Source organism: Apus apus, chromosome 1 (assembly GCF_020740795.1).
Source record: "Apus apus isolate bApuApu2 chromosome 1, bApuApu2.pri.cur, whole genome shotgun sequence".
Lineage (NCBI taxonomy): Eukaryota > Metazoa > Chordata > Aves > Apodiformes > Apodidae > Apus > Apus apus.
The window spans coordinates 3,434,429-3,461,302 of NC_067282.1; the positions used below are offsets into that span (position 1 = coordinate 3,434,429).

General features: G+C 45.6%; 1 protein-coding gene across 8 annotated transcripts in view; it reads right to left on the bottom strand.

Moving 5' to 3' along the window:
- Positions 1–1,371: 1,371 nt before the first annotated feature.
- PAK1 (p21 (RAC1) activated kinase 1) overlaps positions 1,372–26,874 on the bottom strand; it is an 81,050-nt gene continuing 55,547 nt past the window's right edge. For all 8 annotated transcript variants that reach the window (XM_051608727.1, XM_051608725.1, XM_051608729.1 and 5 more), the window contains 8 exons: positions 24,629–24,692; positions 23,670–23,718; positions 20,727–20,839; positions 14,754–14,871; positions 13,877–13,976; positions 11,856–12,052; positions 9,797–9,934; positions 1,372–7,171 (listed from right to left, as the gene is read on the bottom strand). In XM_051608727.1, coding sequence (XP_051464687.1) covers positions 7,085–7,171; positions 9,797–9,934; positions 11,856–12,052; positions 13,877–13,976; positions 14,754–14,871; positions 20,727–20,839; positions 23,670–23,718; positions 24,629–24,692 — 866 coding nt within the window. In that variant the 3' untranslated portion in view covers positions 1,372–7,084. The remainder of the gene's footprint in view (positions 7,172–9,796; positions 9,935–11,855; positions 12,053–13,876; positions 13,977–14,753; positions 14,872–20,726; positions 20,840–23,669; positions 23,719–24,628; positions 24,693–26,874) is intronic.

A 26,874-nucleotide genomic window follows, 5' to 3' on the forward strand; every position in this document is an offset into this window, starting at 1 on the left:
ATCACCCACAATCCCAGCCAGTTGGGCTGCAATGTTGTTCTTGCTCCAGTGATGGGTCTTTGCAAAAAAACAGGTGACTCCTCTGGCTTTCCTGGAAAAAACAAACAAACAAAAAACCCCCCAAAAAACCAAAAACAAACAAAAAAAACCCAACTCACTGGCCCAGGTTGCCCAGGGAGGTTGTGGAAGCCCCATCTCTTGAAATGTTCCAAGGCCAGGTTAGATGGGGCTGAGATCAACCTGGTCTAGTGGGAGGTGTCCCTGCCCGTGCAGGGGAGTCGATGATCTATAAGGTCTCTTTCAACCCAATCCATCCTGTGATTCTATGAAAAAGAGTCATTGGAAAGCAGCCTTCAGCTAGAGCACCTCTTCTGGGCAGAGGGTTTGTTATGAAGTAGATCAACTGCCCTATCTTACTTGGTTATATTACATCCCCATTCAAGGTGTCCCCTTTCCTCCCAGCACCCTCCCTAAAATCTGGCTCAGCACCCAGCTGACTTATGGGACCTTGGCAGAGCTTCTCACTGCTCCTCACCCCCACATTTCCCCTAGGCTGACCTCAAAAGTCCTGTCAGAACATGGTTGGGTTTCTCAGACTCCAGACCTCACACGTGTCCTCCCCAAATCCTGATGTTCCTGCTCCCTGCTGCAAGAAGGCACTTGTGCAAACAAGTATGGAGGATGATAAACTCTTGCTCTTGTCATCAGCCTCATCCTACTGACCTACAAGAAAAAGCAATGCTGGAGAAGGTGGCTGTAGTTGCCTATCCCAAACCCTCCCCTGATTTCCTCCTCTGTATGAGGAGCCTCCAACACCAAACTCTACCTGAGGAGAAAAGAAGCATCCAGGAAGTAAAGATTTCCCTCACCAGCCACCTCCTCCTCTTTCTCCTCAAGCCATGGTCTAGATCCTTTTACAGACTGATGTTTCTCAGAGCATTAACTTTGTCCAAAGAATTCAAAAATATCTACAATATATAATATAGAGAGATATTAGAAAGAATTTATTTACCCAAAGAGTGGTTGGACAGTGGCACAGGCTGCCCAGGGAGGTGGTGGAGTCACCATCCCTGGAAGAGTTTAAAAGAAATGTAGATATAGTGCTTAGGGACATGACTTAAGCACTGAATGGGTAAATTAAGTTATGGACTTGATGATCTTCAAGGTCCTTTTCAACCAGGATGATTCTATCATTCTATAAAAATAAGTGGTAAAAATCACACTTGCTGCAGCAGCTTTTAGCTTGATCATGTAAGACCTGATTCATCTAAAATAGGTCGAAGAAACACAGCTCCTCCTTTAAGCATCTCCACTCATTTCTACTGTCACTCCAAGGGTCACTGAAACAGCAAGTGAAGGAGAACCAGGTAATTAATTCAGGATTCAGGTTTTATTTGAGTTTTGGTTTTAAAATGGCTGTGCTGACCTTGCACATCAGCAAAAGCCAGCACTACAGGAGAGTTATGCCAAGGCAGCAGGAGGAGAAACACATGATCCAGCTGGATTTAAAACTACCCCAGCCCCCTTATTTCCAGGTGGGACAGGACACAAAGACATTTGTTGGCAGGTGAAAGCTGCAGTCAGAAACCAGTAGGTGCAAAAGGTCTTCTTTCCAAACATGAGACCAAAGCCTGGTGGCTGCTGACACGATGCCAAAGCAGAGCTGACAGTGACAAGATGCTGCAAGGCAAGAGGGAAGGAGCTGGTTGCCATCCACAGAAACCTCTTAAACCTGCTTCTGCTGCTCCACATACCCACAGGATCTGGCCTCTCTCTTCAGTTCCTTGGCACATCAAGGCCAACTCCTCCAACTCCAGCTCCCACTTCGCCTCTTCAGCTGAAGTTTTGTCATTTTTGTCAACCTCCTGGGTTAGCTCCAGCTTTCTCAGCACGGACTGTGACTCAAATCCATATTGCTGTTCCAGGCTCCACTTCGAGCACCTCTTCTTTTCCCAGGCTTCTTCCTGCTCTTCTCTAGACACGTTGCTGTCTTGAGATGCACCAGGTTGCTGGAACACCCCCTGAATTTCCTCAGCAGTTGTGTAATTGGAGCTTTAACCTTCACTTTTTTCTACATCAAAAGAACATGCTGGGCTATGTCTTACCCAGCCAGACAAGAAACAGATTTCCTTCCTTTGAACTATAGCTCATGATGCTTCCATTCTTTTGTTATCATGTTTTGTGCTTTTCCTTCAGAACAATCATTCTGCTCAAATTCATCTGGCACATGATTCTAAGACAAGCAAGCATTCCCACTTCCAGTAAGAGAAACACAATGTTGACCATGAAGGACTGATTCCTCTCTTCCCAGATTTCCTATCTTCCCAGATACTTGCACTTATAGGGTTGTTATCAGCCCTAATTTCCACACAACTCCCATAGACACCTGCCCAAATAACACAGTGAGTGATAGAATATGATCCTGGAATGGTGTTTTTATAAATTGAGGAGACAAAATAGCAAAAAAAAAAGATCCTTCTAACCACCCCCTATCCAGCACTTCTACCAATATCAGCAGTTTAGACCAAGATTAAATTCCAGTTACAGCTCACTAAATAATCCATGGACAAACTCCATGTTACCCTGTAGCTCTTCCCAGCACTTCCCTGCAGGAATCCATTGTGGCAGCAAGTTTCTCTCCAGCTCCTGCCTGGATTGCCACTTTGTCACCATTTGCTTGTCCATGTCACAGTTGGCAGCTGCTTCTCCACGATCCCACCTTGGACACTGTCCCAGCTGCCACCAGACACAGGAAGTTCCTGGAGCATCATTTATCCACCCACTTGATCCAGCTGGGCTCCCAACCCCAAAATATATCTACAGACTCTGTTACTGTTGAAATAGGAAAGCATTAAAAAGTCTTGGTGGAAAGATGAAGGAAGAATCAGACTTCACCTTAAAACTGAAGGTGTCACCATCCACTGTACAAATGGATTATGCAAGCTCTTAATTAGAAATGAGGTTCAAATTAATACTGTTCTTGAGCTTTGGTTTGGTTTGGGGTAATTTTACTGTCAGCCAAGGATGGTTGGCTTTAAGGAAGCAAGTACCCACTGCCAGGCCACTGCAGTTCCCTCTTGCACAGAACTTTGCTGCAGACGTGTCCTGCTTACACCGACCTGCAGCATTTGGAGGGACAGCTGGATTAGGACACTAACAGAGATCTCAGCTAAGAAGGAACAGCCTCTTACACACCTCACCTTTCTGACTAGGCAGCATTTTTGGTAGTTTCTCAAAACCAGGCCCCTGAAAAGAGGCAAGTTGGAAAGAAAATGCTGCAGCAACCTCAGCTGCTTCACATAATGACGGGGTTTTGTGTCGTCGTGGTGTTTACCCCCCAAGCCTCTTCTCAAGCCCTAACCAGATCGTTGAAGTCAAGTGAGTGTCTCCATGGAAACCTCTTTTCTTAAGGAGCCTCCTTGCTGAAGAAAACAGTGGACTCTTTTTGTTGAAGAGGGGAATGCAGTCTGGTAGGGGCACAATGCCTGCCTAGAGAAGAGCCTGCAACAACTCATCAGCCAGACTGATGTCCTTTAAAAACCACATCTTATCCAATTAAGACATTTTAAGGATGGCTGAAGGTGTGTTATCACTGCTGGAACTAAACCACCAAGTTCTGCCATCCCCTCCAGCCCTGCCCTGGCTCTACACTCTCAGCATCACAACTTGCCTTCTACCCCTCTCACACACCAACTCTTGGCCCTGGTGAAATCCAGATCAATTTTTTAAGAAAACCTAGAGATAAAATAGGTACATCTCAATGTCCATTCTTGAAATACAAGAAGGATCTTGTTGACGTCCCCTAAACAAGAAAATATTCTGTTTTGGAAAAGAAAGATGAGTTGCAGCCTCTCCCTCCACAAAGCCCTTTGTAAGTTATATCTTTTCTGGTGCAGAATTGCTTGAGATCCCTCAAAAAGGAAGCTAATTTTCTGAAAGGATACTCCAACAATTGAGTACTTTATGTTCTAATAAAGAAGAGAGACTTGAATAGGCAAATAAATAATTAAGGACTGTGATTATAAATGGTTTCAACTCAAACAAATCAGTTCATAGGGTCAATATTTTTTTAAAAAGCCAAGTCACCAAGTAAGTTCTCTAGTTGGAGTTGCTTTCAAATCAGAGCAGAGTCAAGATGTTCTCAGGAAAATATGCCCCAGAGGTTAATTTTTAAGTCAGAGTTGCTACTTAACAGCTCTCTTGACAGGAAGGTGCCTTAAATGGCTACACAAAAGGTAACACAGGTGCTGATGCCAAGTCATGCACAGATGAAGAGAACGTGAAGGATGCACCTCAGAACAACAACAACAAAAAAATCCCATTCTCCTAAGCTTAAGTTAGTTCAAAAATTTCAAGATATTCTGAGCACATAAAATCATGATCTGCTTGTTAACTTTAAACTAGGTCCAGGCACATTGTAGCAGTCATGGAATGGACTGCCCAGGGAAGAGTCACCATCCCTGGAGGTGTCCAAGGACAGGCTGGATGTGGCACTTAGTGCCATGGTCTGGCTGATGTGGTGGTGTCAGTTCATGGGTTGGACTTGATGATCTCAGAGGTCTTTTTCAGCCTCAGGAATTCTGTGATCTCGTTTTCTCACCCATCTCACAGGTGGGAGAGGGGGAAAAAGCCTGGAAGATGATGACACACACCTATGGTCACAGCCTTGTAGCAGTGGAGAACAAAAAGCTTTTGGCAATCCCCCTCTCCAGCAGCTAACAGAAACCAGGCAGGACTGATTCCAAGTGGGAGTCAATGAGACAGAAGCACAGCAGGGGCACAAGAGGTGGGATAAACAGCATTCATGTTGATTCCTTTCCATTACAGAAACCAGAATAGCAGCTTAAACAAGTAGAAATAACCTTTTCTACCTCCTCCAGAGAAATACAACAGAAACTCTGCTCACCTGCTCTCTGGCAGACAAGGCATAATGAAGTAAAGTTCTCATCTCCATGGGACAGGGGATGGAGTGGGAAGGGAGTTAAAGAAGAAGTCAAGAAACATTAAACACATTTGTGGATGAGATTTCATCCTGTGCTGTCAAAAAGAATCACCAAAGCTGTAAGCTGATTTTGAGGTCAGGTGTGATCTAGCCCCCAAGTTTCTTTCTTCCTACCTTTGCCATCTTGAGTCTTCTGGAGGAAATATAAACCAAGTTCCTATCAAAGGTAATTATTCAAGGGTAGTGGCCTTCCATTCCCCAACCTCCACCTAAGCTCCAAGCAGAAGAGCTCATCAATAGATGATACCCCTCTCCAGGCTGGCAGCTTTACTGTTTTGCCCAAGGAATTCATCCTGGGATACAAAGCTTTGAGGGGAAACCCTTAATATTGCATGGAGGTGAAATACATATATACACATATATATGCACACAGAGAGGCTGCAGATTTTGGCAGTGGACTTGAAACTTGAGCCTTGGGTTAAACAGCAACCACCTTGAAACACAAATGATAAGAGAAGGCAGAACAGAAGCAGAAAACCTGACAGACTATCTACACCCAGTAAAATTAGTGTAAGAGCTGCCACATATTGGTGAGTGAACAGGAAAAGTACATTTGAATTAAAACCCAGGTGCAGGGAGGAAAGGGCTGAGCCAGCAGCAGGTCTCAGCAAGATGCAGGAATGATTTTTTGTGCAACCCAAGTGCTTCGGAGGGAGATGAGTGGTGACTCCAGCAGGGCTTGAACCTCACCCCATGAAAGACCAAACCTGCACAGAGAAAGCAGCTCCTCCAGTTACAACACAGATCTTGTGTCCATTTTTTCTGTGTGTAAAGTTACTCCCACTTGCTGTTCCAAAGGACTACAGAGAAGGTAAGAGAGATGTTGAATGACTTCATCCAACCCATCCAAGCACCCAGTAATGACATGAACAATAATCTCATCCACCAGATGTGGCTGGTGACAAGGAAGTCTGCACTCCTCCCTCAGCCCCAAGTTAAGAAAGGCAGCAGTCATTTTATTAAAAATCAGTACACAGCTGAACATAAACCCAGTGTTTACAACCAATCCCTCTAGTAGTTCCAGGTTTCCTCTTGTTTGACAGACTATTGGCAACCAAAGGAATCAGTAGCATAAAGAAACCACTATAATTTCAAAAAATTAATGTCCCCAAGACATCTCCAAGAAAGCAGCATCCATGATCAGTTTGTTTTCCATTGGACTTCAGTTTGTTTTCCATTGGACTTCAGTTTTGTTTTCCGTTGGACTTGCACTAAGAAACAAGAGTTTTCAACATCATTTTGCAGGCAAATCTTACCTTTTTAAGAGTAATTGCTCTGTTTGCTTTATCATACAGGGCAAGGGTCTCTAAGAAGCCTCACAGCACTGATAAAATAACCCTAAAAGAGCTCTTTGTCAATTTTCCCCGTGATTTACCTTCCAGAACATCAGAAATGTTTGAGATTTGTTTAACTGGTTGCGTTGAAATTAAAGGAGGAGGGAAGGCTCTCAATTCACAGTTTGGCAAAAAGATGATCCATTCATTACGTTCTCCAAAGGCTGCAGGAAGCACCCAGAGGCTTTCTCCCCCAAAGCATCCAACAGAGCTGTAGGAGGGTTGTACATTCACACCCTTCCTCCCCTTTCAGTTGTTACAGCTGTTCACATTCTGCTGCCTGAATTCCTCTTTCCTCAAGTGATCCAAAGCACAGAGCAGCCTCAGTGGTGTGACAGCAGCTTGCCAGAAGCAGAACTCCAACCAGTAAAAGAATTCATTTATTCAGATAAACATGGTCTAAGGCTCCACATATTTTTAAAAATAAACACAGTAAGCAACATGAAAACAAACTGGCTTCGCTAGGTGTAGGTCAGGTTCAGATGTTCTCAGGAAGATCTTCTCAACCATACAAAACACTCCTCCCCTCTCACCCCCACCACGAGGATGGAAAGACAGTTCACTCTGCAATGTCCCTGCTGGGTGCCCTTCCACATTCAGAGAACAATACGTGCCACCCTTCAGGGCAGGTCAAAGTTCTAAGAATACCCCTGTGAAGAAGGAGCAGAAGGAGAGAGGGGCAGGTAATTCAGCCTCCAAAAATAACATCTAGAAGTCTTGACAGGATGACTCTGTTGGCTCCATCACTTTAATGGTTGTTCTTGGCTGCTTCTTTAGCTGCAATGATCAGAGGAGTGAGACTAGACAGAGGTTTCGCGATTTTCAGGAACTGGTGCTGGGAAGAAGAGAAAAGAAAAAGGGTTAAATTTTTCAGAACATGCCCCAGATCTCAAGAGATCCATGACTCAAGAGGTCCAAACATGACAATTCTGTGAAGTCTGGTGGCTGCTCAAAGTCTTGGCATCTACACCCACATGAAGTCTAACAACCTGCTCTTGATCTCTGAGCAGCTGAAACCAAAAGGCCTGTTAGCACCACAAACTTCTGGAGCTTGCCTGAAGTGTTGAAGAGATTTGCACCCAACACAGGCTGAATTCTTCCATGTTTGCACGTGTTCAAGACCGAGCAAAATTCAGCTAATTACCCTGGAAAATTATAAAGTCTTGCAAAATCCATAGTGAGACTCCATGTGGAAGGTGTGCTAAAAACCACCTGTGCAGCTCAAACACAAAGCACAGGGCTTCCTGCAGGAATCACCTCTCAGCCCCATGGAGAAGGACCTTGGGGTCCTGGTGGACAACAAGTGATCCGTGGGACAGCAATGTGCCCTTGTGGCCAAGGGAACCAATAGTACCTTGGGATGTATTAAGAAGAGAGTGTCCATCAGGTCAAGGGAGCTTCTCCTCCCACTCCACTCTGCCCAGTGGTCTTAGTAAGACCACATCTGGAACATTGTGTCCAGTTCTGGGCTCCCCAGTTCAAGAGGAACAGGGATATGTTGGAAAGAGTCCAATGGAGACTACAAGGACGATGAAGGGACTGGAACATCTGGCTGGTGAGGAAAGTCTGAGAGACCTGGGGCTGTTTAGTCTGGAAAAGAGACTGAGAGGGGACCTTATTAATGTCTATCAATATCTGCAGGGTGGGTGTCAAGAAGGGGCCAGTCTCTGTTCAGTGGTGCCTGTGACAGGACGAGGGGAAACGGCACCAAGTGACAACACAGGAAGTTCCACCTCAACATGAGGAGAAACTTCTTTCCTGTGAGGGTGACAGAGCCCTGGGACAGGCTGCCCAGAGAGGCTGTGGAGTCTCCTTCTCTGGAGACTTTCAAGACCCATCTGGACACATTCCTGTGTGATGTGCTCTGGGACTTCCTGCTGCAGCAGGGGGGTTGGACTTGATGCTCTTCAGAGGTTCCTTCCAACCCCTGTGACTCTATGATTTCTCTCTTCTTTGCTATCACAGGTCTGGTGAAAGCTTGGTCTTTGGTCTTCTATGGAACTTAGAAATTTACAAAGCAGCTGGAATTTAGGAGAGCAGCACAGAGCTTGCAAGACAGAACCATTCAGCCAGTTTCCTACCAAAGGTGCTTTGTGAAGTAAAACAATATTGATAATCAAACCAGCTCTCAGATGAGAGTGAAGGCATGTAGGGCAAGTCCACAAGCTGTTCTGAAAACAAAAAGCAACTATTTCCCACAGGACTTCTGAGCATCAGAAGGGATCAATCAGCCAAGGCAACATTATTTAAGACATGGGGAAAAAAAACCAATAAAAATTGGAGACTAAAAGGTAGTTAAAAACAAGCACAAATGTTACAGACAAAAAGTTCTCCTGGTCTGAGGAACAGAACTTTACTGCTCTTTGATATTTTGGGGCTGGAGTGTCCAGGAGAAAAAGTGATCTTTCAACTACTGCCCTTTTGCCAGTGATTAATGCTTCATTACACCCTGAGAAGGCAGCAACACATCCAAAACTGAATCTGCTGGATAAACTGGTGGAAAGAAAGAAACACATAAAAGGGAACTGTCTCACATTTGAGGCCTGAGTGCTTCTGATCACAGATTTTTTTAAAAAGAGCTGAATTTTCTACCTCCACGGCAAGTTTGACAGAAGGAACACAAACCACTTATCTCATCTAGGTTGGTAAAAAGCCTGGTAGCTTGGTCCTCCCTTTTCACCAGGAGTTCAGATTAAGACACCAGGTTTTCAGTAAAATAAGTGATGACAGGGTGATGAGACACTGGAACAGGTTGCTCAGAGTAGTTCCATCTTTGGAAGTGCTCAAGGTCAGGTTGGACAGGGCTTTGAGCAACCTGATCTAGTGAAAGATGTCTCTGCTGACGGTAGGAGGGGTTCTAGAGGATTTTAATGATCCTTTCCAACACCAACCAGTCTGTGATTGGGGTATCTCACAAACTTTGCTCCATCACCTCTGTAAGGAGCAGTATCTGGCAAAATGTGGTAGCAACAAACTGCTGCAGTTAATGTAAGCCATGCAAATTCCAAAGAACTCCCAATCTTCCTTTGTGTCTCCTCCAACAGAAAGGAAAAAAAAAACAGGATAGCTGGAAGCCCTCCTCCTGTCCAAACTGGCACAAGCATGGCCAGACCATGAGGACACACACAGATGTCATGGCCAGCTGTGTGAAGAAGCCACAGGAATGAAGAAGCTCAGCATTTGGCAGCCCTGGGGCACAGCTCCTATTGGAGGTTTGTTACAGAACACGCTGCACAGCTGCTGCTTGTAGCAAGGACAGCAGAAAAAAAGGAGTAGTTTGCTAACACTTGGTTACAGATTCAGGTTTTGGGGTGGGTTTGGCTTTTTCTGGCAGGTTACCTTAGATGTGCTTGTGCCATCAGCTGATGCAGCATTTAAGACCCCAAACAAGATCTCACCCTAAGCCTGGCCTCACTCAGGATTGCCTGATGACTCTGGTTCCCTGCTCCCCATCACCCACCTGCAGCAGCTCTTTTGCAGAACCTCTCTTTTCCACATCCATTTCCAGGCAGCGATTTAAGAAGTCCCGGAATATGGTCGAAAGCTTCTCTGGGTTCTGCAGTTCTGGTGTCCCGTTAGTTGCAATGAGATACAGGGCCTAAAGCAAAAACAGGCACCAAAGAAACAGGATGTTATGAAGGTTAGATTCCATCTCCGGATTAATGGAAACACCCACTTCTCCTCTCCCTCCCCCCTGGTCAATGGGGAGGAAAAGAAATCCCACCTTATCAGGGTGACTAATCAATGCCTAAGTTTCAGCAAACAAAACAGCTGCCAGCCTTATTTTTATGTGGATGGGATCCAATCCTTTATTGTTTCACTCTCATAATCTGGGTTTGGATCCTGCAGCCCTCTCAAGGGATTAGGAGGACAAAAACAACATTCCAGACCATGTTTACATAGGGAAGTTAACTGGCATGACTACCAGGGCTAGAGCCCTGCAATAACTGTATCCTCATGGGAAGGAACCCCTGAATAAATAGAAGAGTTTGTTCTGTCAGTTCTTTGCCTGAGTGCACAAGGCCTAAGAAGTCAGTATGATGAAGATGCAGTTACCTCCTCACAAAAGATGCCCATCAAACCTTCAAGCAGCTTTTAACATCCTGCAGAAACAAGCAGTTTTGCTACTGGCTGGGGATGAAGCATTCCCACACACCCTCCCTCCAAGAATCAAGGGCTCAGAATTCATCCGCTTCGGGATTTCATGCAAGAAACTTCCCTAGATGGATTTCCAAAGGCAACTCAAATCTTCAGAGACTTGTTACTATGCAGGCCCTTCAAGCATGTCACTCAGCACATCCCATGGGAGCAGTCTGACAGCCTAGGAACTGGCACAAGTTGACTTACTGAGGCCAAAGCCCTGTTCCTTAACCACTCTCACTTAACACCCACTTGCCTTTCACTCTTCTTTGCTGCTGCTCTTCTCTCCCAAAATTCACTTCCAGTGCAAGAGATGGAGATAAAAGTTCAACAGAACCTTCTCTAGATCCTCTCATTCTGTGAGGCTGAGGGAGAAGCCACAAACCTGGCTTATATTGAGAGCAGTCACATCCCTACAAACTGACAGCACTTCCCCTTTCATTAGACAGTAGACAAGGGAAAGCCATTGGGAGGCTTAAATCCTGCCTAAAGAGTAAGTTTGTAGCTTTCTTTGGAGTATGCAAGGAGGAACAATCCACCAATAGGAAAAAGTTCCATTTATGGAATAGTAACGTGTCATATTTTAAAACTTATGAACTTTTCCCCACGCACAGGGCACAAGAATTTCAGAAGTCAGGTATTTCAGTGCCATCAGGTGCTCTTTCTGCTTCTGTCAGAAAGTGGGAAATGATGAGTGTGCATGATCTAACTCATCAGAGCTGACCAGAGGGTCTGCAACAGGAAGAACCCACACTGCTACCTGAAGCCAGCTATGGATTTTAGCTAATCATTGAATCACAGAATGGTGAAGGTTGGAAGGGACCTTCAAGATCACCAGGTTCCAACCTCCCTGCTATGAGCAGGGACACCTCCCACCAGCCCAGGCTGCACAAGCCTCATCCAACCTGCCCTTCAACACCTCCAGGGAGGGGGCAGCCACAACCTCCCTGGGCAACCTGTTCCAGTGCCTTCCTGCCCTCATGGGGAAGAATCTCCTCCTGATGTCTGACCTAAATCTCCCCTCTTTCAGTTTAAAACCATCATCCCTTGTCCTCTCACTGCCCTCTCTGGTGAAAGTTTATCCCCGTCTATTCCTGCAGCCCCTCCAGGTACTGGAAGGTGCTCTAAGGTCTCCCTGGAGCCTTCTCTTCTCCAGGATGAACATCCCAACTCTCTCAGCCTGTCTTTGTAGCACAGCTCCAGCCCTTGGATCATCTTCGTGGCCCTAAAAACTAACCAAACCCATCTCATCATGACATCCAAGGAGATACCAGGGCTGCACCTGGTGAAACCACACTGGAGGATTCACCTTCCTCCTTCAGAGCCTGGTTTCACCAACAGGCTCAGCGAAGACCTGAGGGCAAAAGAGGCTCTCTTACTCTCAAGGGGTTCTCATTGAGGTAGGGGGGCTCTCCCTCGATCATCTCAATGGCCATTATCCCCAGAGACCAGATGTCCACTTTGGGCCCGTACGCTTTCCGCGTCACCACTTCTGGCGCCATCCAGTAGGGGGTCCCCACCATGGTGCTGCGTTTGCTCTGCTCAGGAGTGATCTGGGCACAGAAGCCGAAGTCGGCTGGAAAAATTAAAGGAGAGGGAGAGAAAGAGCCATCAAAATCAACAAGTTTCTCCAAAACCCAACGCTTGCTGATGCCAGAGCTGCAGCACCTGTTCCCCTGCTGCGCTGCCTGGGGCGCTGCTCCTGCAGCTGTGAAAGGAGGGGTGGTTTTGTGGCTAATACAGAAGACTGTGTTGAGAAGTAAATATCTAAATTCGACTCATAGAGGCCACCAGGCTCACAGAGTAAGTATCTAAATTTGACTCATGGAGGCCACCAGGCTGACAGAGCTGCTGCCTTGTCCAGGTGAACAGTGGGGATCAGCAAGAAGGTTAAGACACTTGACTGTGCTTGCAGAGTTATGCAGCTGTAACACACTGGGTAAAAAATTGTCTAAAGGTTCGGTCCTGGGTATGTGAGAACAGAAATTAATGCACAGTCTGATCTAGATACACCCCCCCAAACCCACCTACTGCATTGTTTGGTGATATCTGCAGTCCCAGAGATATTACCTCCCCAGGAGATATTTCTTCCCTCACACAGGATTCGCTTTACAGAGCAAACAGGGTTCAGAATAAATGTAAAGTACCTACACTACTACCAATTATTTTAATATTTTAATAATAAGAAAGGTGGAGAGCCTTCAGTCCATGATTGCTGGGTCCTATGTCTTATTTGCATTTGAATTACCAAAAGAAAACTCATTATGTCCTTGTGGGGCCAGCAGAATGAGCACAGCAAGAGGCACTGCCCATCCTGACCCCCTGTGGCACCATGGGTCTAATTTTAGGCAAAATGATGAAAATTCAGCTAATCCCTACCTGAGTTCTTCATCAAGGGTAACAACCAGGAAAGGTACATATGGTTCACAAACAGAGCAAATTTCCAGCAGAGCCAGTAAGATGCTCAGGTCCAAAAGGTTACTGCATCCTTATCCACAGGGTCTTGTTTAACTTTAACAGCCCTGTACCTGCATCCTGTGCTCAAAGAAGTCATTCCATAAGAACACTTTGGCCCTGATCACCTATTCACTGCGAGCACTCCAGAGACCTGACTGCAGCAAAGTACAGCTTTAACCTAAAAAGTATTATGTGCAAAACCAAAAAATCCCACCTTCTTACTCAGCATATCTGCACCGTGTGAATTTTGAGTCATTCATATCTGCTGTCACTGTCAACAAAAATAGACTTATTTATTCCTGTTGGGTGCTTGCCAATAGAACTGAGAGGAGGAGAAAGGGAGCACAATTCTGCTAAAGCTAAAGGTGGAAGATAATAATTCACTGGTTTCCAGACTTTTCTCTCCATGGGCAACAACAGCCACCTTAGCACTGGAGGGGCAGAACAGTCTCATGGTCTTAGTGGCAATAACACAAGGAGGACACAACATTTAGAGTCCAGACTGGATTGGTGGTGTGAGATTAAATGTTGCCCAGTTACACAGTTTTCAGTTCTCCCCCTGCTCTCCAAGTACCTGCAGTATTGTCCAGACTGAAGAGATTGCTCACAAATAAAGACTTCTGGCCCTACAGCTTCAAACCCAGCTTTCTGGACTGGAGTAGCATTAAAATACTGTTATTTTAGTCCACAAAAAAAAGATGACCCAAAGTTAAATGAACCTCAAAGCTCACTTAAGAGTCTGGTATCAGTTCACAAGGATTCAGGCTCACCAACTTCCACTAAAACCAATGCTATAAAGATACCTACAGGACCATTTCTACAGCCTCTTCATCAACACAGCACCAAGCACCTCAAACACCCATCTCCCTGATAGGCCTGATGCAGAGCAGATAACAGGCCTGGGTGGAAAACTAAATCATCACCAGCAATGTTCCCCACATACTTAATTTGACAGAGCCATCCATTCCCAGCAGGATGTTGTCACTCTTGATGTCTCTGTGAATAACTTGGTTTGAATGGAGGAATTCCAGAGCTTGAAGACACTGAAAAAATACAAATTAAAAAATGGAGATATTCTTACTGTGCATGAAATTATTAAGCAGTCCTAATTAGCCAACTAACAGACTCCTAAAATTATGCATTTTGAGTAGCAAGGGCTTGGTGTCTTTTCACAGTAGATGTTTTTTCACAGAATCACAGAATGGTTTGGGTTGGAAGGGATCTTAAAGACCACCCAGTTCCAACCCCCTGCATGGGCAGGGACACCTCCCACTAGATGAGGTTGCTTAAGGCCTGGTCTTGAAGACCTCCCCCATCCACAACCTCCCTGTTTCAGCATCTCACCACCCTCACAGGAAAGAACTTTTTCCTAATGTCCAACTTGAATCTCCCCTCTTTAAGCTTCAAACCATTGCCCCTTGTCCTCTCACTACACGCCTGTGTAAAAAGCCCTACCCCAGCTTTCTTCAGATATTCAGAAACCATTTGCTCAGTATGTGCAGGGCTACAGAGAGATACCTCACCGGGATCAGCAGGTCCTAGGAGGACAAGTTAGTCCCAAAAAGACCTGGAGAACAGGAATAACCAAGGGGATTCCAACCCCATTCTGCACTCTAGATCCCCCTTCTAGAATGAAACATATTAGGCTTGCATTAGGACTGTACGTTGCAACCTCCCAGATGAAACCTATCCTCTGAAAGAATGGACTGTTCCATTACAGAAGCTGGAGACAGATATTCCTGTGGAGCCAGCAACAGGCTGTGGAAAACTGATGTCCCCTTCCCAATCACAGCTCCCCCTGGGTGTGAGTGCTGCTTTACCTCTCGGCACACGGCTGCGATTTGTCCCTCGTCCATGCAGGTCTCTGTCACAACATCTGTCAGGGAGCCTCCTGCCAAGTACTCCATAACCACCCAGAGCTCCTCTCCCACAAGGTAACTGAAAAGCCAAAAACCAGGTTTTAAAAACAGCAAGTATGAGCATGCCAGTGTTGGCAGAGCCAGAATGCCCCAGGTTTCACAGCCATCTTAGAAGTGCAGAGGAACCATGAGGCTTGAGCAGCATATTTAATAGCACTGGGGCACCAGGTACCTTCTGTACATGGGGGATCTGATCACAGCCTGAGGGAGCAGAGAGCAGAAAGTCGAGGTGAGGGGTAATGGGAGAGCAAACTACAAGTTCCCTGGCCATAAAATCAAGGGACAATCCTGGGTGACACAATGGACTGCTGCCCGAGAGTAACTGAGAAAGAACATCTGGGGTTTCTTTAAGCACCACGCATTTGAAAATCACTGCAGTCCTTCTTATGCTACCAAACCAGTTTGGGATTTTGTCTGAAAAACTCAGGACCATTCATAAGGGCAAATGAGGACATCTTGCTGGATACAACAGCGATTTTAAAGACAAAATAAAAAGTGAAAAAGGCTGGTAGGAAGATGAGGAGGGAGACAGATGAGGGGAGGGCGACTTTTCTCAGCCATTTGGGATATTCTGCTCTGCTGGGAGTGTGTGTGTGTTCATGTCTAAAAAAAGAAGACCTGGGATGAAGACTAAACTCATTAAAAAAAATTAAAAAATTAAAAAAATAAAAATAAAATAAAATAAAAAAACCACACAAATCCAAACCACCAACTACTTCTGCTTTTCTGGGCCCATTTGGAAGAACATCAACACAATCTTCTATGACAGATACATCAGGATGACACATTCCTGAAGGAAGGAATCACCAGCTTGAAAACTCACCTTCTGAATCCATCCTCCCATTTTTAAAGTGAGTGGACACGTGAGTTGAGAGAGAGACGACACAGAATCTAATAATAAAAAGCTTCTGCTGGCATTAGAGTTCATCAAGAAGATGTTTGCTTTGCTCTGAAACACCCTACTGAAGAGTGAAGAGCAAAATTTGCAAAGAGCCAAAAGCAAAAAGCAGGAAAGGTTCTAGGGAACAATTAGCTAGAGACCAACAGTGAAGGAGAATAAAGTTATCAAGCCCAACTTGGCATGGAAAGCTGACAGAGATGAGTAAAACATCACAGGAGTGGGCAGGAGGGACACTGTGACCCTGAAAGGACACCCTGACAAAACCTGAGCTGATGGAAAAACTCCCCCAAAGTAAGAAATGTCATCTGAGCTGTGTGACAGAAGCATTACAGTCATGTAGAGCTTTTAATGTGAGAGACAAAGATGGTATCTTGGTTTGGTGATGCTGAAGACTATGCAGGCAGGCAGAGTCTGGATGCAGAGCCCAAGGATATGGGGCTGTGCTCCCAGAGCAGACAGATCCCCAGTTCCACTACAGAAGAAAAGCTGATCCTCTGGCAGCACAGACTGTAGCAAAAGCAGCATCACCTACACAGCAGCCCCTCAAAGTGAGAGAGGAGCAGTGGAATTGCTTCCAGAAGCACTCCTGCCAACTCTGTGGGTCATCTACCTTCTAACAGACTCTGAAAACCCTTCCATCCATACCCTTCCTTCCTGTCCCTATGCTGTTCCTGCTTCTTCACCACTCCTGCCAAACCAGGCTCTCTGCAGTTTTTCTCAGCATGCTCTGAACAAATCAGTGTCACACTGGGCATCACAATGTTCCCTTCATTGCCATCAACACTCGCTGCAGCCCAAATCCACTTGACTGCAAGGACGAGGGCAGGATAGGCTCCACCACTCCAACTTGACAATCTCGGGTTGCACGTACTGGGAACAAGCTGGTATTTCTCCACAGCCCAAAAGGATGGAGCGAGCCAAGAACCACACTGTGAACCAAAGCTGTGCCACGAGCAGCCCAAGGCATGTGCCAAGACCCAGGCACCTGAATAACTGACAGATCTGACCTAACATGCAGGGAGATGGAATTAATGGTGGCTTCCCACCTGCTGCCACCCAACAAATGTCATTTCGGAAGACCGAGTGTTGATGTCTCAGGGATCTTTTAACTCTCTTGCTGCAGCAGGGGCCAGTTTTAGTCACTGAACTGCCTGACTGAAAAATCACTCTCTCAGTAGTTCTGGAGACATCACCAGAAAGTCATACACCCGTCTGTTGCTCTCCATGTGATGTCAGGCATAGCATGGTGTTACACCTTGTCATCCGCGGTCACCTTCCAAAACAAGGTTGGAAGTAGAAAAAAGCTGATAGAAGTCTTTGAGGAGGAAGGAGTCATAGAATATTAGGGGTTGGAAAGGACCTCTAGAGATCATCTCGTCCAACCCTGCCAGAGCAGGACCACCTAGGGCAGGCCACACAGGAGGTGGTCTACAACTTTCTCTTCATCCATCTGTAAGAGCAGGTGATGTCTGCTCCTGGCAGGTGTATCTCAGCTTCCACTTTAGGAAGGTGCCCACCAAACCATTCCTGTCACAGACAGACAGCAGTCAGTCATAGTCCTTTTTTTCTTGATAACCTTTATAAAATGTGTTTTTCCCCAGAAGTGCAAGATCATTCATTACAGATTCCTGCACCAGTAACGTGCCTCCAACATGCCAACGAAATGTTAACCTGGCAAGAAATCAGGGTTTCCTTTCAAGACTGTCACAGAATCACAGGATCTCAGGGGTTGGAAGGGACCTCGAAAGATCATCCAGTCCAACGCCCCTGCCAGAGCAGGGGCACCCAGAGCACATCACACAGGAACGTGTCCAGGTGGGTTTGAATGTCTCCAGAGAAGGAGACTCCACAACCTCTCTGGGCAGCCTGGCCCAGGGCTCTGTCACTCTCACAGTAAAAAATTTTTTCCTGATATTCACATTGAACCTCCCATGCTCCAGTTTGCATCCATTACCCCTTGTCCTGTCACTGGACATCACTGAAAAAAAGCTTAACTCCATCTTCCTGACACTCACCCTTTACATATTTGTAAACACTGATGAGGTCACCCATACATCTTCAGCTTTGTTGACTGCCCTTCCAACCCCAGTTGAGTTTGGGGTTGGAGTGATGGAAACTGTGGCCACACCCCTTAAAGTGAGGATTTGTGGGGTTTATTATGTTAAGGAGAGTTCTTCAGAAAGGAAGAAACCAAAGGGCAGGAGTTTGGCTTTGCCTAACACTGAGCATCTGATGCCTCTGTCTGGATACCTGAGCTTACAAGTAGGGATCTGAAGGCCTCTCTCACACAGTGGAAAGAAATGGGCACCTCCAGAAGGTAACTCAGCACAAGTGGCTGCTTGTCTGCACAGCAAAAACAGTGTCACTGTCATCAGAGCTGGATGCTTCTAAATTCAGGTTAATTAGGCCATGTCCCTGCCTTAAATGTCACAGCACACCTTTGTGCAACACCAGCCACTTATGCTGCAGCACCAAAGCTGTCTGAAGTATAAATGCACTATTTGCACAGTGATGTTTGGGGGGACAGTAAAGCAGCCAGACCTCTTAGCCACAAGCAAGTAGGCCATGCTGGTAAGAGAGAATAAAGCACAGGACACCCTTGCATAAGGGCAGGAGCTGAGACAAAGAGAAGCAAGAGAGCTGGTTTATACCAATGACTATCAGGCAGCTCCCATTAGGGACTCTGAAGGGGAGACACTGTCAAAAATGGGACCATAAAAAAGAAATCAGGTCCCACAGTGGCAAGAGCATCCTTCTTCATACTTCTTTCTGTGACAGCAGTGGGCAGAAACCAGCAGGCAGTGCTCAGGAAGCAAAGAGGCACATCAGGCCAGGTGGGAGGGACACACCTCCCCAGCAACAGGATCCCACACTTGCAAAACTTGACTGGCATTGTAGGCACATCCCCATGTTGATCCTGATTGCTGCTCTGTCTACTTGCAGCACAAAACAAAAGCTAATCTGTCTGAAAAAGACTAGTGAGAGAAAGTGGAGGACAAAGGCAGAAGCTTTTGTTGCTGGAAGTTTGAACAAGACAGTGGGACCTGCAGCTACTCGACAGCTGGGAGGTACTGGCTGGACAAGGCAAGTGCATGTACTTAGTGATGCTCCCTCCAATGGGAAGAATGTGTCTCCCAAACAATTTAGCCAAAACAAAGCCTCTAATCATCCAGGTGAAATACACAGTTTCAGCCCAGCTTCGATTCTTAACTCACTCTTTGCCACTTGATTCATTTTACACAGGCAACATCCTTCTGCTCTTTGTCAGAAGGAGGTGTCTGCCCAGCATCACTTCCCTGTGCCCACACAAAAATTCAGGAGCAAACTTTCTGTCCCTTCAACAAAGCAGCCCTTTACAGCCCTACACAGGACACAGCACTATACAAATTCAGCATCACAGCTGATGCTGCCACACAGAGAAGCACTTTTTTTTTTTGGCTAAGACGTTAAAAACCTGTTAAAGAAACAGCTGACAAGATTTTGATCTGCAAGCAGAGCACACAAACATGAAAATGCTCCCTCAGATTTCCAAAAGAGATTTTAGGTCACATCCCTCTGTTGCATTTTCCAAAAAAAAAAAAAAAAGAGCTGCCAAGAGGAAAGCCTACAGCTCACCCTATCTAAGCACTCTTTACCCTACAACAAGCCCAACCTGTAGCTTATCAGGACCACTGGGTTCTGAGTTGTGTGCAGGAGACTGAAAATCCTGCTGCAGTTTGACTGAAAGTAGCTACATATTTACCATAAGGTGAATGACACCATGCACCCATGTTATATTGATGGGGAATTCAAGCTACCGTGCAACATTTTGTGCCTGTTGGGCTTTTAGTTTACCCTAGATTTCAGTGCTGACAGTTTACAGCTGTTTCCTGGAATTCCAATAGGGGGGATGCAAGAATTTCTTGCCCTTTCCTTCCCCAGCTCCCTACCCATAAAGCACATTTACCAGTTGCCTCTTCCAAAGTTGTCAGGCTCCAAAGAGCTGATGATTGTGGCACTGCTACCATCACCCTCATGTTACAGCTTTAACATCTTGTGGGGAAGAGCTCTTACAGCCACCTTTTTTTTGAGACTTGGGCATTTTACTGCCTTGAGCTATAGGGACCAGCATTTGCAAGGCTACACGTTTATTTTAAAAACAATTTACACTCAGCACAGCAGCCACTGGTCTGCTTGCTTCTGCTTCATCATTGTCCCAGTGCAAGTGACATCAGCTCCAGAACAAGCAGAGCAGACCTGTACATAGATAAACTATTTGGTGCAGGAAGGAAAAGCAGGGATTCAAAGAAGAGTTGTCCCATAAGGATGCAGCACACCCAAGGCTGAGCAGGAATGCCACAGCTCATGTGTGAGCCTACAGAGCCCAGCTCTGAGCAAGGAATAACCCTGTTCCTTCCACCTTCCAAAGAGTTCTTATGTCTGTACCAAGTCTTTTCTCCCTTGTTCACACCCACAAGAAAGCAGTCTTGCTTGGTTGTGTGTCACTTGTCATTCACCCTCATCACTGTTCTGCTACTCTGTAAAAAACCTGAATGGACAGTCAAGGGACAAGATTATCATCTAACCTGGGAAGCAGTTTGCTCCTCTGCAAGCAGAATGTCAGCATTGCTCAACAGAAGAGGAAAGAAGAAGAAACACAGTTCAAACTGCTTCTATTCCTCCTCCAGTAGCAGGAGGGAAATGCTTGTGTCAAATTTGGCAAAGGAGAAAGCTGAAAAATGGGAGTCTTGACAACATATTGTTAATGCCTGTGCTGTCAACATCTCTAAAGAGAGCCTAGATACCCATTAATACCAGGTCAGACACCTGTTTCTCCTAGGATATGGAGAGAGACCACCAAGCCACCCACAGCCCAGCATTAAGCAATGCAGGGTTGCCCTACACCTGCATTAAGCTGAGACAGGATCACTGAAGACAGAGACAAGGAAGTGTTTTCCAGAGTCCCTTTGCAAACTCTTCAAATCACAACATACCTGTCCAAGTAGTTGACAATGTTGGGGTTTTTGTTTTCCCTCATCACAAGGATTTCATTAATAATCAGTTCTTTTTTGGGCTGCTGCTGCAAATTCATCTGTTTGATTGCAACCTGCAGTGAAGAAAGACCAGGGAAAGCATTATTACAGGAGCCCCCCAAAAAACCTGCCAGTACCATTGCCCATTATTTTGGTCCCACATTCACGTGAAGCAGGGAAACACTTTTTCATCACGGGCTGCTCAGCCATTTAGTAAGTCTGTGAGTTCCTGCAGTCAGTCCATTTCCACACCTGCTGGAGGATACTTAATGCCAAAGTGCACAAGGGGAATGACTATTTTCATACTGGACTTTTGTGCCCCAGTTGGACAGTCCATCTCCATCTCCAACTTCTTGGTAAGAAGTAAGAGAACCCATTACTCTAGTATAATACACCATAACCTTTTGATTTCTTAAAGGATTCTTATTAATTTAATTTGGATTGGATGTTTCTGGAAGTTTTTTGTTGGCTTTTTCTGCTCCTGTGCAAGTCTGTGCTTCTGGAAATCTACAGCAGGGTGGCCATGCATGAGTGGGGTAAATAAGGCAGAGTCAGTTTAGTACTTCAAGGTGGTATTTCTATTTCTTTCTGTCACAGCAAGACCTGGGGGAAAGAAGCACCAGAGTTTAGATAAAAGGCTGAACTAAGTGAATTGGATTCAGCTTTTTCCCCAGTCATAACTGAAGGGAAACAGGGATAGATCCAACAGTTGTAGCCCTTTGACTTAGCAGTTTTCTGCCTGCTTCACTCTACCTATTCTGCACATGTATGTGCAAAAACCAGGAAGATGCAACATGTTTTCAACTCCAATGTTCAGTTCTCCATGGTAACAGCACTTCATGAGAGCACCTGGCCCTCAGACAAGCCTTCAAATCAATAAGATGAATCAGCACAGCAGGAGGCAGAAACACTTCCAGAGACAATACCACCCAGCTGTGTTTGGTACAATATTTAGGCAAAGGGAATGAAATGTAATTATTCCTTTACAAAACCACTACTTGCTGAGAAAGAGGCCTAGGTGAATGGAGAGAGGCCAGTAACTCCTGCTCACAAAAACAAGGATTAAAAGAAACAAGTGCCACTATAGATGGATACAATTAGCATTTTGATAGTATAGCAGAGCAGACTATAGGAAAACCCTGAGACATGAGAAGGCACGAACAGGCAGACACCACACTGGTTTTCCACCATATACACAAGGGCTGCCAAACAGTACTTAAAGAAGACAAAACCAAAAACTCCACATTGCTCTTTGCACAAGACCGCAGAGAAGAGTGAAAGATGAAGAGAGGGAAGGCATTTGATGAAGATAAAGAAATCCCAGACTGACACTGAGGGAGCTTCAGAGAGATCCCTGTACCCCTGTGACCAATGACAAGATGGGGGGAAATGGCAGGAAGCTGAATCAGGGGAGGTTTAGGTTGGGTATCAGGAGGTTTTTCCACCAGAGGGTGGTTGAGCACTGGAACCAGCTCCCCAGGGCAGTGGTCACAGCACCAACCTGCCTGAGTTCCAGAAGCCTTTGGATGATGCTCTCAGGCACAAGGTGTGGTTCTTGGGATGCCCTACACAGGGACAGGAGCTGGACTCAATGATCTTGATGGGTCCCTTCCAGCTCAGCAGATTCTGATACTTTATCACCCCTGTTCAACCTACAGAGGTAGGATCCAAGTGCATCTGGGAGCATTTTCCTTATCTAACCCTGTCCCACGCATTAGGACACACAACAAACACCTGTAGTTATACTAAACAACCATTACCAGTGAAAACCTTCAGTATTCTTAATCCTGGGAGCTGCTCAGGGTTTTGATACAGCACAAAATAAAGAAGTCTCCTTCCAGTGCTTCCAAAACGTGTTGCCCTTCACTGAGCTCCTGACCTGGAAGGATTGGTAGCAGAGTGCTTGACAGAAAGGAAGAGGGCAACAGCATTCCATGGGCACAGCAATCCCAAATGCAAACTGAAAAATCCAGGGCCTGATCAGACGAGTGTAATGGGAATGATTTCAAAGTCTGTTGTAACATAAGGGTTCAAATACCCACGTGGGAGTCACCAAAGAGGTCCAGAAAGCAAGCAGAAAACCAAAGAGGTTTTTTCTCATAAAAAACTTCTCATTGCTTCAAAATCAATGCAATGTCCCTTCCTTAGAGGCTGCAATGAAACCATACTAAGTGCACAGGAACTAGAAAAACAGAGTGAAGGAGTTTCAGCAAAAAGCACAGTTAGGACATTTACTAGTGGATAATCCTGACATTGTATAAATGCAAAGCAGACAGGCATTGCTGCAGACTTCCATAAATATATTGGGAATAATGCATACACTTCCCTCTTTAAAAATCCTCCATCTAGCAGTAATAGTTTCCACAGATGCTGCACATCCCTCACTGCTGGTTTATTATGCATGCAGGCAATGAACAGGGTACCTTCCAGTGTTTGGGAGGAGGAAAAAAACCAAACACAACAAACAGACATTCCTTGTCTCAATTCCAGAGCAGAAAGCAAGTTTGCAAAGGAGAGGAACTATTTCTATGCAAGTCAACTAGTATTAGTGTAGGAAGCAAAGGGAATATAATAGTTGACAAGGGGACAGGCAAAAACCTTGGGGATGAAAAGGTAAGATTCTACTGAGGAACCATCCTGGTCCAAAGATTTGCTTCCAGCCATTGTGGTCACAGAAGGATTTTTTACAAATATGAAATTATTCAGGAATCAAAACTGGGGAAAGAATTTTTTCCAGTTCTCTGCTCAGACCACTCAATGATGTCTCATTAGTAAGTAAATAAATACCTCATTAAAAATAAGATGCCATGAACCCCTGAAAGCCTGTCTTTATTTTGTAGCACCAACTTGAACTTTTAGGACACAATCCAAAATCCACTGCTGTGGTATTCTGGCAGCACTTACCTCCTGTCCTGTAGCTACATCCATTGCTGTATAAACTGTACCTGAGGCTCTAAATAAGAGAGAAAATATAAATAAACAAACAAAAAGCACCTTATTGCTAGACTGAGAGCTTAGCACATGCCCCTTCCCACTTGTCTCAAGTGCTCTCAACCCCATTCCTTTTCATGTAACAATTCTAGTGTTAAATATAAGCTGAAATATTTCTGAGCCAAGACTGCTGTTGGAGCAGAAGCCAGAGAATTTATGGGGAACAAAGCTCCTAACAAGGGACACTATGGTCATCCAAACCCTTGCTGCCAAACCAGCAACTTAGCACAGCTTGTAAGACTGAGCTGATCCCATTTAAACTGGCACGACTGCACTGCCCCAGCCTGCAGGCTGCCCAACATGATTATGGAGCAGATAGGATCAGCTAAAGTAAACAAATGTGGCATTTGTAGTGGGGGGGAATGGGAAGCTGAGCCTCAGCACATGGAGCTGACAGCAAATCCCCCAGTGATCTGCAATGCTTTGCCTCACTGTAGCCCAACTCCTGCTCTCCCCCTACCCTGCTAAGAGGGGCACAACACCCACAGCAAGGAGAGCAGATTCAGAAAGCAAAGCTGTAATTTGAAGATTGTTTGGCATGCTGAAAATAAGCAGTTCCATCCCTACTTGCAGTTCTATTTAACAACCTGATCACCAGTTGACATATTTTCTCATATTAAAAACACAATTGCATAAAAAAAAACAAACCCAGTCCTTGTGACTCAAGGCTTTGCCAGAAAAGGCAGAAGAGCTGGGGGAGGGCAGGGAGACATTGAACCCACCAAAACAGCCAAAAACCCCAAAAATACAAAAGAAAAAGACCAAACCAAATCATCGCCAAGAGCTTTTCCAGCAAATCACCTTACCCTGGTTCCAGTGCTGCATTCTTAGCAAAAGGAAAGGCAAAGGCCAGAGAAGGAGAGCATACTAACCCTTGTCCAATCTTCTCAAAACACGTGTACTTCTTTTTGGGATCACCCACGCTCACAATACTTCCTACAAAAAAAAAACACACAACAAACACAAACCCAAGAGGATTTTGTAAGTACTTTTTCATGCAGGTGGAAGAACCAACTGTGCTTGATGAGCATCCCCAAGGCCACAGCAGGCTCTGCTGAGCCTCCTGAATCCCTCATGAGAAATCCAGTACATGAACTCCAAGGAAGTCCTCAGTTATTTATGCACATCCCAGCTGTGGCATTCCTATTTTATAGGTATTTCCCCTCAGAAATGGTGGGATACAGACATTAAGCACATTGAATCTTCACTAGCAGCCAGTGGCTGCACACTGCTAGGCACGGGGTGGGGATACGTGGCCCTCACACAAATATCTGCTGGAAACCTGCAGCTTTAAAGTCACACTCAGCTTCAACACACTAGATGATCTAAGATGTCCCTGCACTGCAACAACCTCTGAATTTGGAGGCCAGGGCCTCGTTCATTCCAGAGCCAACTACAAATCAAGCCAAAAATTTCCCTCCACCATGACTATTTCTGGCACAACAAAAGGATTTACAACATTTCCACAGCCACTACTGAGCCAGTGGCTGGGCTGCAAGACTCAGGAGGGAAGCTTGAGAGATCCTTCAGAACCAAACCTCCCCCAGCCTGACTCAGGCATTGCTCAGCTGCTCTTCCAGGAACCCAAGAGCCAGGTTTTAGCAGCAGTTACCATGGGACTGCAGCACAGCTCTGGTTTTGGAGAGCAACCTGAGGTAATCTCAGCTCATTCTCCCCTAATGTTCAGCCAGAAAAAAAAAAAAAGTGTATTGCTGTGTCCCTCAGAGGGAAAAGCACTTTGCTCTGTGTCCTGCAGAGCAGGAAGGTGAGGGGCTGCTCAGGCTCAATGTGGATTTGGTATCCATAGGGAACACACTGTTTCTGTATGAGGGGAGGGGGCTCCCAGCACAAGGGCAGGCAGTTGTGTGGTGGGTTGCCCAGGGGTAAATTGGAGGAGGTGACAAAAGGAGCCTCACTGAAACTCAGCACTCCCTTCCTTTGCTGAAGCAATTGAAGCCAACAATTCCTAGAGCTCAGCTGAGAACAAGTCTCCTCTCTAACAGCACCAGGGTGGCCAGTAGGATCCAGGGATGCAGAGCTGCATCCCAGTTGGTGTTTGCAAGTCACTTGAGCTGCCAACATATGGTGCTGCTGTCACAGGGGTCTAGGGCTGAGCCCAAACAGATGTGTGTTGGCAAAGAAGCTGCTCACAGTCCTTAGGCCAAGAAATCCAGTAGCTAGCAAGCAAGCAAGAGCAGGCTATTCTCAGATTCCACTGGAGAGCAGCCAAACCCACAGGGCTTAGGGCAGACAGAGGTAAAGAAAGAGAATATGGTCCATGTTTGGAGAGGAGGGTGGGAAGAGAAATGTGTACAAACCCCACTGTACAATTAGGGAAGCAATGCTGCCTGCCTTCAGGACATGCATTTCTGAATAGCAGTTGTAAACTTTCCCTCAAAGACTAACACAAGCTACAAGTTCAGCCTGTAAGACAGGCAAACATCTCCCTGAGGCAGTGAGAGGACAGTGCTGCAGTGACAGAAGGCAGATGCCAGTCTTGCCCTGTTTAATGCTCTGATCTTAATGCTCTATCACAGGGTGGTATTTCCTACCTCAGGTGAGGATTCGTTAATGTTTGCACCCATGTTGTGTTAATGCTAAGAGGTGGAGATATCTCAGCCTGCTTTTAAACTCTGCAGATCTTCAGTATGTGTAAAAATATATATGCTTTAAGATTTTAGGCATTTTATTCATATGGCAAACCAAAACATGAAAGATTAATGTAAAAACATCTGTACATAGTTCTGACCAGCCCACGTCTAGAAGCTGACACCTAAAAACAGCCACTGAGCCTCACACACACCTGTAAATTTAGAGTGAAACTCCTCCATGTTAAAGAATCAGTTCAGCACTGACCACCACTTGCTGGAGCAACCAAGGTGTCAGAAGGCACATCTGCTCCCCCAGCAATCCTAAGAGTGGCACCTGCATTTCTCTTTGTTACAGGAGTGAGTGTGTTTGTATCCGAGCAGCATCTTTTCTTGCCACAGTCCCTGTTTCCCCAGCTGGTGACAAAAATGGCTTGAAGCCTTCATGTACAAAAGTCCTGCTAATTAAGTGAGTGAAGGTGCTGTTCAGAAATGATGAGTTTTCCAACATCAAGCAGCTCCAGCTCATA